Source organism: Epinephelus moara, chromosome 2 (genome assembly GCF_006386435.1).
Source record: "Epinephelus moara isolate mb chromosome 2, YSFRI_EMoa_1.0, whole genome shotgun sequence".
NCBI classification, from domain to species: Eukaryota; Metazoa; Chordata; class Actinopteri; order Perciformes; family Serranidae; genus Epinephelus; species Epinephelus moara.
The window spans coordinates 13,582,179-13,593,830 of NC_065507.1; the positions used below are offsets into that span (position 1 = coordinate 13,582,179).

The 11,652-nt window shown below is 41.7% G+C and overlaps 1 protein-coding gene across 1 annotated transcript; it reads right to left on the reverse strand.

Annotated features, from left to right (window-relative positions):
• Positions 1-6: 6 nt before the first annotated feature.
• LOC126406077 (acetylcholinesterase-like) lies at positions 7-11,357 on the reverse strand. Its single transcript, XM_050070221.1, has 10 exons — positions 11,237-11,357; positions 9,873-10,181; positions 6,992-7,226; positions 4,621-4,753; positions 4,387-4,538; positions 3,838-4,015; positions 3,122-3,432; positions 1,967-2,176; positions 1,718-1,875; positions 7-1,134 (listed from the first exon to the last, which is right to left on the reverse strand). Exons 2-10 carry the CDS (start codon positions 10,171-10,173, stop codon positions 1,037-1,039), a joined length of 1,776 nt encoding a protein of 591 aa, XP_049926178.1. The 5' UTR covers positions 10,174-10,181; positions 11,237-11,357; the 3' UTR covers positions 7-1,036.
• Between the last annotated feature and the right edge of the window lie 295 nt (positions 11,358-11,652).

Sequence of the window (11,652 nt, forward strand, 5' to 3'; positions counted from 1 at the left end):
AAGTTATGGGTTCTTGAGGCAAATTTGTTCCTCATGAGGAGAGGTATCTCTGTGCAAAGTTTCATGTCTCTACGACATATGGGGCATGAGATATGGCCATTCAAAGTTTGCAATTTCAATCGGTTGCTATAGCGCCCCTCTTTGGCCAATTGATGTAATATTGCCCCATTTGCATACTCCCATGACCCTCTACCACTGTGGCAAATTTCACATGGGTTGACCAAGTCAGTGAGGAGAAAAACGTGGAACAGACACACAGACAGAGTTTTTGTCATTATATAGTAAGATATCCCGATGCATCCTGATGAGTCCCTAGCAAGAACTACATAATCAGTGCAGGACATGGTGGTTGTTTTGGTGACCACGTGCTAACGCTCTAGATTTCCCATTTTATGATGAGTTGGAATACGTGTTGCATGACCATCCATTATTTTGCCCTGTGAAAGTAGATGTGTTGGATTCTACTGAAAGCAATTTCTCCAGCTAGTGAGAGTGTGGATGTAATAACTATGTGCAGGGTCTGTAGAACTTCTAGTGCAAGTGACATAGACAGTAACAGAATCCGAAAACAAGTGGTCAGCTGGAGATACGGGTGCAGGTATAATACCAGAAATATACAGGCTCAAAGATGCAGGCAGTCTCGCGTACATTCTGAACATATATACAGACATGACAGGAACAGTGCAATTGAAGAATCAAATTTATACTTATAGTTTCTTAAGGTAAGATAGGTAAGTCTGAGATAGGATAGAACACAGCCCTGAGTTTAGAAATTGCTTTTGTAATAGGAAGATAGGACAAGCAGTTAGATATTTTTTTCTGTAATCAGGCCCCTGGGAAGCACGTAGCTACTGTGACACAGGAGCAGCTGCATCTTTAAATTAAGAAATGACTGTAAATGCTGGTTATTGTAGGAACAGCTGCAGCAAATAGGAGCATTTGTTTAAATTAACAATACACTTTGTTCATTCGTTCTGCCCATTATTTCATATAAACTGTTGTATATGGCTTACAGAACACAGGTCTCTTCCCTCTATCAGTAGGTTAAAGTTATAACCAACAGAAGGAGGAGGAGGAGGGTGTAGTTACAGTGGAGTGTAAGCCCATTTCCCGTTACACAAGACAGAAGATCATCTGTGGAGAAAGACAGACAAAGAGACTTTCAGTGAATTCTTACACAACTGGTTTAATGTCAGCTGATTTAGGTGTACATGTACATGTATGTGGCGTTTTTCGTCTTATTCAGTTCTTTTCAAAGTGTCAAGTTACATAATGTAATATGGTCAATAGAGGAAGGGTCACTCTGGATGAGGAAGGCGACAAATTGATGCCACACAGTAGACAGTGCTTTGTACATACCGAAAATTCTACACGTGCAGATGTGGCGTGTGTGTGTGTGCTTGAGAGAGACAGAAACGACCTCCGTGGAGAGGTGTATGAGTATTATTCACCCTGTGTGTGATCAGTGTTCAGTGAAGTGATAACTGACCCTCCTCTCCTCCCACTCAGACCTCCAGAGCTGTGGTGAAGCGGAGGGGAGCAAGCCAGGATACAAATCTCCTCCACAGGCTAAACTAGGCAAAACGCCTCCCTGGCAGAGCCTGATGCAATGCCTCCTACTACAGATAACTATATAGAGTTCTGTGTGTATGCGTGAGTGTGTGTGTTTCTCACATAGATAGACAGACAGATAGACAGCCTGTGTTTGTGTTCTAACCTGAGACTTTCTGTAGTTTTGGCATTAGTGTATTCCACAGGTGATTCTCTTCAGCTCTCAGCATCCTCTTTTGTTCTGGTTGGTTGTAGTTCAGAGTGACATATTCCTGCCGTTCAGGGGTGAACAGTGGCCAGGTAGCTCCGTCAATGCCTGGATTCCTGATAAACAGAAAAGCCAATCAAGACAATTTCCACAGTGCCACAATAGTCCTCACACAGCTTGAGTGACTGACTGTCTGATTATGCGCACCCTGTCCGGGCAAAGTTGGCCCAGTGTTTCATAAACTTCTTGGTCATGTTTACTTCATTCTTCGTATATCCCAGGGACGCATTTAGAGGCATTCCGAAGACAAATTCTATCTCGTAGCCGTGCATAGCGCCCATCCACTCTGGCCAAGGATTCACGGATGATCGGTGGTCAAATAAATACAGGTACGCCGGACCGCCACGCTGCACATACCTGGGGGCAAAAATGACAAATAAGAACATTTTTTTGCACTAGATGACTTTGTAGCAATAACAAGAAATGAGAATTGACCAATTGTCCTATTTTGTTTAAGTTGTTGGTGACCCAAACCATCCAGTTGGATAGGGCATTGAGGCTATGTTCACACAGACAACAGCACTGCAGGGTCTTCCAGCAACATAGACATAGCACAACTGTCTCCACAACAAAATACAGAATATCCTGTAAGCAAGGGGCTGCTTTGGCCAATCAAATACAAAAGCAAGTGCACACTTCTGGTAGTGAGACAAATGACTTTTATATTATAAACCACTGTGTGGCATGTGGGCATCTGATAAGCCTTAAAACTCTTTTTTCCACATTTGGGTGAAATTTTGTCATGATTAGCATATAAATTCCTAAGTTCTGGCTAAAAACATGTTTTGTAAGGTCACAGTGACCTTGACCTTTGACCACCAAATTCTAATCAGCTCATTCCTGAGTCTAAATGGACCTTTGTGCCAAATCTGAGGGTACTGCATCGAGGCCTTCTTTAGATATTATGTTCACGATAATAAAACAGACGCAAGGTAACAGCGACTTTCACTTTTGACTCTCCAAATTTTAATCAGTTTATCATTGATTCCCAACATATGTTTGTGCCAAATTTGAAAAAAAAAATCCCTCAAGGTGTTCTTGAGCTATTGTGTTCACAAGTACATGATATCTCTTGAAGGTATTTGAATAAATTCCCTCAGGGCGTTCGTGAGATATCATGTTTACGAGAATAGGACGGATGGGCAACCCAAAAACAAAATGCCTCAAGCAACGGCTTTTACCAGCGTGTAGGCATACAAAGTTAAATGCACATGTGTAAATATGACATTTGCAGTGCAAAGGATTCATTGAAGACAATGTGTGTGACAAGGCTATAGATATAAACTCAGAAATGCTCTTTACCTGTGAGCAAAGTCTAGCACAGGACAATAGAACATATGGTCTCCAACCAGACGACCCAGCAAGTCTCGATTTTTCATCTTGTCATTCTCATCTGTCCAATCAGTGTAGTGGAAAATGGCCGCATCTCTTGAGACATCACTCAAATGTACCAATGCAAGTTCCACTCCACTCACAAACTCATGCCTGCTGATGAGACTCTGACCGGTGAGGCTAAATCCAGGATATCCATACAGCAGGAGGGGAGTCCCTTCATCCTTGTTTAAGCCAAACATCACATCTTTCTTTAGAAGGGTACCACTACTAAGCAACGCCTGCAGGGAAAAACAAAAAAGGTAGTTGGTGTTTGTGATGAAAGATAGTTTTCAATTTTTGCCGAATAATACTATAGTAATTACCCAATGAGCTTAGTTAGGATGATAGGCTGAAACCAGCATACAATTGGTTTAAGTCAAAGTCCAAGCAAGGTTACATACGTAAATATGTCAACGGAATTTCAGTCAATATCTCCATGTGTAAAAGATTTGTGGCAAATTGTAAATAAATCAATTGAAATGGTAAATCTACAAACAATAGCTTTGGTTGACTGACATTTGCTACATCAGCTAATTGGGGTAAGACAATGAAAATATACTAAAACTTATGTATAAAACACATTCACATATGCTGTTGCCACATACCCACCCACATACAGAGACATCACACACACACACACCTACTTCAACTTTATCAGGTAGGAAGTCTCCGTCAACATGAGGGACAAAGGGTGTAAGCGTAAGCGGTGCAACATCGTTTTGCTTTGATGTGATTGTCTTAGGATTAGCCTGCAGCAGACAAGCTTCCATATCAGACGGAGGGGATGTGGGACATCCCAGTAACGTCACTAGCTTCATGGACCTGGGTGTTGACATAGAGAGGGAGCAAGGCAATGAGTGACAGAAGAAATGAGGGCGAATGTCAGGGGCACAATTTTAGACAGCCTTTGAGAAGAGGACCAATGTACTGAGAATCTTTGACCAAGTGTATATTTCCATGATTGTGGTCAGATTTGCCAGGACAAAAATTGTGTTATGTGACACATTTTTTCTGGAGCATTGCAAAGATAGAAAGTGAACAATGGATCAGGACTAGGCATGTAAAAGGTTGCATGTTGCAGCTTCAGACAAATCAACGAGATGGTAAAAACATGATGAGTGACAGAGGGAGTGAAGAGGGAGTGAAAAGATGTTAGCATGTTAGATGTTAGTGACTGAATTCATGCACCCTACCTGCTCCAAATCTCAGTCTGGCTGACCCCGGCCCAGTATGCATTAGGAGACCCACTCTGCATCACAGCCCTTTGAAAAAGCCTTTGGCTGCCTGGGGAGAGTAGTTGGTAGCCCACAGATGCTGACCCAGCACTCTCCCCAAACAGAGTCACCTGGAAAAAAACACTTGCTTGTTTAAACCGTTCAAGCAACACTTGTTATCTGATTTTAGGATACAAGACAAAAATATTTTACCTTTGTGGGATCACCTCCAAAAGCAGCTATATTGTCGGCTACCCATTGGAGGGCAAAGTGCTGGTCCCGCAGGCCTACATTGCTCTGGATGTTCTTGTTGTCAGGAATAGACAGGAAACCCAAAGCACCGAGTCTATATTAGATGAGCACAAGAATGAGGAAAGATGTTGATGGCATTTAACTTTAGATAAATTCAACTACTCTTGAAGATTCCACATATCTTCTAAATTAGTGAAGAGCACATATGCCCCTTTTCCACCAAATTAGCTCTGGTTCTTGAACTGGTTCTGTTCAGGATTCTTGGGATGTAATTAGGGATGTGCCGTCAAAGGGCGTTGTGCAATGCACAACTCATGTAAAAAGTAGTAGCAAGATGGCAGATTGCACTGATTACCTGCATTTTCTTTTCAGTTATTACAGATATTTGTTTTATCCAAAAACGAGCATGGACCAAATGTAGACCCTTTTAGGGCTGACATCACAATAACGTAATTTTATTAACTGGAGGCAAAACATGACTCGCCACCACAGAGCTGTAGGCTGCATAGGAATCTTAAAATTTCATTTTGTTGTGTTATTGGGAGCCAGAATAGAAGGAGTCATGACTTAAAACTTAAATTCTATCGCATACCAGTTGCCACTGCCCGTCAACAAAAACAGAGACAGCTATAGTTAAATTTGATAAAACTAAATGACTCGACGGAGGCGATCGTCAAAAATGCTCACATGTGCAGCGCACACTTCATATCAGGTTAGGGGAAAAGTATTAACTGTTGTAGGGAAGTTATGTGTATTAAGGGGTGTCATGTCCACCTTATCAGAAATTGAGGAGGTATTAAGAGGAATACTGGACTACTCCATAACGGTAAGTTTTTAGCGCATTAGCTAACGTTGGAGGAAACAGTTCAAGTGTTCTCATCCTTTGTAAGATTGGCATAGTTATTAACCACAGAGCAGGCCTTCCCACCCTCGGCAATCCTGTCCAATCATCCATGCATGGGTTGGCCAGTCTGGTCCCATTGGTCAGTGTTTGCTTTTTCAAGTAACACTCGCAGTCCCGGAGATTGAGTGACCTGACATGGTGCGTTCATAGATATAGTCTGATGCTCTACACTAAAATGAGAGCCTTGTTGGTCAAAGAAACCGAGCGTTATATTTCTATATGACACCAGTTTTTTCAAAGTCATGTGACCTTTAGGGAAAATATATTTCTGGACTATTCTTAGAAAAGCAAACAGGTAGGCTGTATGACACTTTTGTGGCACATAACGCTCTATCACTGCTGTAAATGATTAATTAAAAAACATTTTTGTCTTATCTTAATGACGGTATTTTAAAAATCTCATTGTTTGGCAGTGGACACATTGGAGAGTGTAAATTATGAGGTTTCTGTCAGTATTTTTTATGCTTGTATGATAAAAACTTCTGGCCAAGCTCCGCTGGCGCAGGTTTCATTGAAGAGGCCCCACCTTCACTTCCAGCAAATCATACAAAAAGAATTGTGAGTACTTTATACCTGCGGAGGGTACACACATGCATCCTTGAAATTTCTCTGAAAGAAGGACCCAGTCCTCGGTAGAATTTAAAGGATCCTCGACATTGAGATCGTTGGGATTTGATGATGTAGTATCCCTGAAATTCAGCCATTTAAGGATCCTTCCTTGACTTTGAGAAATACCTATTCACTCCGCTCGGCATTCTGCTGCTCTGTCTCCTCATACAGAGTGCCTAGAGTGCGCTCTGCCACTCTGAGAGTGCAGTGGTCTGCAAAACCAAATGGTACATTCGTGCCAGAGTGTGCTCCAGCACTCGGAATGCGTATGTCCAAATGCACCACTCGGGTTATCTTCCTCCATTGTCTAAAATAAGTCAACAGAACTTGCTAGCTAGCAATAGCTAATGTCTGTGCCTGTGTTTACTAACAGTGAAAGGGTCTAGTTATGAGATCACTGTACGCTCTTCAAACTCTCACGTAACCTCTCGATTGTTGCCTTCTCCATTCTCTCTTTCCAGCTTGTAGATTATGACTCACCCACTGATATTGTCACGGCTCGAACCAATTTATTTTTGGTTGAAGTGTTCTGAACGGTTTAAATTAGGCGTGGGACCCAGAGCAAAACCTGTTCCATGTTGGTGGAAAAGGGATAATACTGGGAAAGACTTTCCTGTTTACAAACTCCTTTGCTTTGCTTACAGTCCCCCAATCCAACTACCATTTCCTGATGACCTTATGTAACTTCCAAACACACTAATCCACTGTCACACTAAGTATGTAAAGAGGAAAACCTACTCCTGGCCAAGGAGTTTCTAGTTACATACATCAACTATGTCCACTCATTATTTTATATTTTCAGTTTACTTGAGTTCTTACCTATAATTCATTGATACCACAACAACACCTTCAGATTTACTCAAGAAGCGACCATCATATACGTCCAGAGAGGAGGTTCCTGAATAAAACCCGCCTCCATAGATCCAGACAAGGACAGGAGCCAGTGGCATGGGCTGAGGCTGGGTTTTGTTGATACGTGGGGACCAGACGTTTAGGTATAGACAGTCCTCACTTAAAGGAGTGTTTGGATTCCACATCTCTTCGCCTTTGAACCCTGGACAAAATGACAGTTTTTATCAATGTCACTAGGGACTGATTGGCATTGTACTCCAGCAATTGTATATATACACTTATTTCAGTGCCTTTAGATGTTTAGAGATAAACTCACTTGCGATATGAGTCATGTGGTCAGTTAAAGGTCAACTTCATTATGACACTTTATTGCAAGCAATAGTTCGAGATTAGATTAGCTGATGTTCCACGTCAGATTGATTCACTCATATGGCCATTTATGACCAACAGCTTTCAAACAGTTACAGAAGCAGTAAATAAATAAATAAACCCCATGTTTGTTTTCCTTTTAATAAGCACAGCTTTGTCCAAAGCAGAAACAGTAGTCCAACATCAATGCCTTCTGTCCATATCTGTCTGTGCTGTCATATCTATATTTGGAGTACATTTGGGCATTTCCTCTGTGCATATGCCTGGCACTTGTAGCTGGCTTCTAAAGAATCCCTGACAGGTGGCTGTGTTTATAAATAGCTATGTATCCATGACCCACCCCCAACCCGTCTCTTGGGTTGTATCAAATTCAATCAAATTTTTATGTGCTTTTTTAAAATGTGGATGCATTTTTCTTTGTTGAACTGATGAAGTGGCTCCAAAGTGTTTCTTACTATTTATGTTAAAGATTTATTACCGTCTACAATGCAGTAATGAATCATTCCATTACTCACATGCTGTGCATGGGTGTGTCTGTTTGTGAGGGGAGTTTATATTTGTGGCATGGTGTTATATAACTGCTGGCCACCACTGACACGCTTACCTTAGGTTAGTTCATTGGTCTTTTAAGGTCATCTTTTATTCAAACATACTTAGATGGACTCCCTTGGTGCTCTGTCACACTTTGGTCGACCAAGTGGGACAAAGCACCACTGAAGCAAGTTCATTTTCACCACAGTCTGTTTACAGTATGAAAAGTTTCAACTTTAAAGGGCAGTCTATTGACTTTATGCATAAAGACCAGTTTACTTGTCATGTGTAGCAACACTCAGCCAGAGAAAACTGCTGTGCTATGTCTACTGTGGCACTGGAGAAGCCTTGACTGAGGGTTAGGGTGCCTTCAGACCTAGAGTTCTCTTGCTTTGGTCTGAATCAGGGACTTATTTTGTTACAAAGCTGCATAATTGCCTTGCACGAGAGAACTGCTCTTGATTGGTCAGAATTTGGTTGCGGGCAAAATCCTGGAAGTAAACAAAATGTTGAAGAAGAGTACACTTGCAAGATAAATGTGACACTTTCTAATGTCACAATGGAGGGACAACTACACAGGTTGATTTTAGCGCTGCTCATCGTGGACTATATTGCTGTCATTGTTCATTTTAGTCAAACCATACAGTTTGAAAACGAGGCGCGGCTCCAACTAGAAAACAATGTTTTGATGCATTGGATGTGCTGAATGTGCATATTAAGGCAGTACAGGAGGAGGTGCACATTAATAATCCTCCAGGACTGTAACATGCTCATGTTTAACCCAAACAATGTGTCATGTGACTGCAGTTGGTTCGGATCGAGGTCGGAACACGTTCTCACAACAAACGAACCGCACCAGAGTTCGTTTGTAAACGGACCAAGACCACCTCTTCAAGAGGGACTCGGTACAGTTGTTTTGGTGTGCACCTGAGTGCGATTGCTGTGTTCACACCTGCCCAAACGAACCACACTAAGGGGGAAAACGAACTTCAGTTTGATTGAACCGAACCAAACAGGGCAGGTGTGAAGGCACCCTGAGAAAATCACCCCTGATGATGTCACAGTAATGTCTTCAGGTTTATTTCAGGAACGGGCTTTGAAATTTAGAATTTGTAACAAAAAGTCTGTGCTACAAAATGTTTTTGTGGACTTTATAAACGATGTGAGCATTTACCAGGCACTGCATAACAAGGAGACACTATCAAGTTACATCAAGGCAAGTGTAGGATCCAATGTCTTTAGAGCTTTAAATATTTTGAAAGGGGCTAAAAGCACAGATATCTTGGCCTTTGCTGCATCAGTTTTTATAATTCTTGTTTCTCTTGTATGTCCCCCAGTTTTATGGATGTTTTAACTACTCGAGGGACACATTCATGTTTGTAATGATTGTGCTTACCTTGGACCCTGCACCCCTTATCACATTTCATTAGCTCCTGCTGAGAGTTCAACACATGAGAAATCTCAATGCCCTGCTGAATAGTTGATGGCTCAGATGTCGGCATTTTGGAATTTTCTCACCATTCAAATGGTGCGTATTTACATGCATGCACAGTATGACACACCCCACTGCACACGCACACGACGCCTACACCACTCATTTGGTTTTGTAAGAAATGCTGTTGAGCTGACGCTAAAAATAAAATTGAAACCTGGCAACTAGTAAAGACCTTGTTAATTATTTTGTTTGGATTTTTTTGTTTCTGTTATTTTGTTTTCACATAATAATAACTTGGTGCACAAAATTGAATTTGGTTCGCTCAAATGAATAAATAAATAAACCTCTTTTGGGACTTTGGGGGTCTTTATAGTCCTGGTGAGTCATCTAATATTGGCTGACATTTTAGGCAGGTGTTTTTAATCACTATACCTCTTTTTGGCAGTACTTAAACTCACACCACCCACTTGAATAATCCACAGTACATGTCATACTCATAAACGTGTGTCCTACCTGGAAAGCTCGAATCCGGCACCTGGTAGCAGGAATTTGAGTATTTGGTGGCATCCCTCACTCCTTCCCATCTCTCTACAGGCTGTGGGGCTCTAAATCTCAGTTTCCCCAGAGGTGGTTTCCCATAAGGAATTCCCAAAAATGCTCTAACATCACCCCCCGGCACTGAAAGCAACTTCCCTTGAACTTTCCCATGCCTAGTGTCGATTACGAGGTCATCTTCAGCTGCGAGTGATAGAGTCAGGAAATGAGGCAACAGAAGGAGAAGCGCGAGGCGTGTGCAAGGAGAGATTGTCGCCATGGAAAATCCTGGGGAGAGAAACACAACGCGCACACAAACATGTTATTATCTATCTATGAATTTGGAATATTATAATAATATTGTACAAATACTAACGATATAACAACTGATTTGCAGCACACTGGACATGACCTTAACTAACTTCCATGCACCAGTTTCCCATTCCCACTGTCAATACAGTACAGTGGGTGCACACACCTTCCGATTCCCCTTAGCTACAGTAACTCGAGTAAATATTGTGGGTGCTCTCATGAGGTATTTTGACCCATGTCAGTCTACAGTTTGAGGTGCTAAAAATAATGTCAATGTCAAATTTAAGAGAGCGACCCCGTCCTTTCTTTAGTGTTCATGGAGCTGGGTTCAAGGGTCAGGCACCAGGATTAGTTAGTTAGATAAATTACTTTCACTGAATAAGGCATAGTCCAAGTTTAGATGCTGTATAATTAGACTCTTGAGCATTTGGGCTGTTGTGGAAAATACCAGCATGCATTTGTCACCATGTGTCTATATGAGAGACACAAGCAACAGCAAACGTTAACCACGTTAAGCATGTTAAATATGTTTACAGAGTATAACGTTTCCATTAGGGTCCTGCAGTAAACCAAGTGGCCGATTTGTTAATTGCATTCAACCCACACAGGCATTGTGTAGATCAAAGATCCAGTTCCTCAAAGGAAAGGCCCACAGTGTGTGTGTGTGTGTGTGTGTGTAAGAGAGAAGAGGAGAGGAGAGGAGGAGAAGGGGGGTCACTCCCGCGGCAAGTGTGTCACTTTAGAAGCGTCTTATTATAATCCTCAAATATTTGGAAACAATAAGGCCGTTAGCGAAAATGAAGATGCAAGTGACTGCATGCGCGCAGCTGAGTCTTGTAGCCGCTTCACACACACTGAACACACAGTGAGCTTCCAGAGGAAAAGCCGCGCTCAGCTGGATTTAATAAGGGGGACGTGCGCATTGTGGAGAGACGCGCTCAGCGCCGCACATTCATGCAAACTACTTAAAAAAAGACAATTCCCTGTTAGTAAATGTTCCAAATAATAAAAACACATTATTGACGTCTTACCTTGTCAGTTGCAGTTGTGTGTCTGGCAGGAGTGAATGTGGACACAGCATTGATGGGATGAAGAAGGCGTGGACACGATCCTTCTGTCCTGTATGTGCGGGGCTGTCCCTGTGCGTCACCCACAGCTACAAGTGCCACAGTTGGCCTACTACTACTACTACTACGACTGTCACTACAGTAATAATCATAATGATAACAACAAACAAGAAAAAATAAAAGCAAAGACATCGCATTTATAAAAGTATGAGCAAAACGTTACACTTACTGTAAACTAACACCATGCACACAACCAAATCTAAAATAATAATAATAATAATAATAATGTATTCACATGCAGTATTTAAACTGTATTTATATTCAACACCTATTGGCAGGTCACCTGTCAGGTGCAGCTTTTGCAACACAGACTTTTCCCC

Excerpts from the sequence above, each read along its gene's own strand:
- LOC126406077 (XM_050070221.1), bottom strand. The coding sequence starts at position 10,173 with ATGGCGACAATCTCTCCTTGCACACGCCTCGCGCTTCTCCTTCTGTTG. Across the intron at positions 3,433-3,837 it reads TCCTACCTGATAAAGTTGAA|GCGTTGCTTAGTAGTGGTAC; the intron begins GTAGGTGTGTGT and ends TTTTCCCTGCAG. Across the intron at positions 1,135-1,717 it reads AAAACTACAGAAAGTCTCAG|ATGATCTTCTGTCTTGTGTA; the intron begins GTTAGAACACAA and ends CTTTCTCCACAG.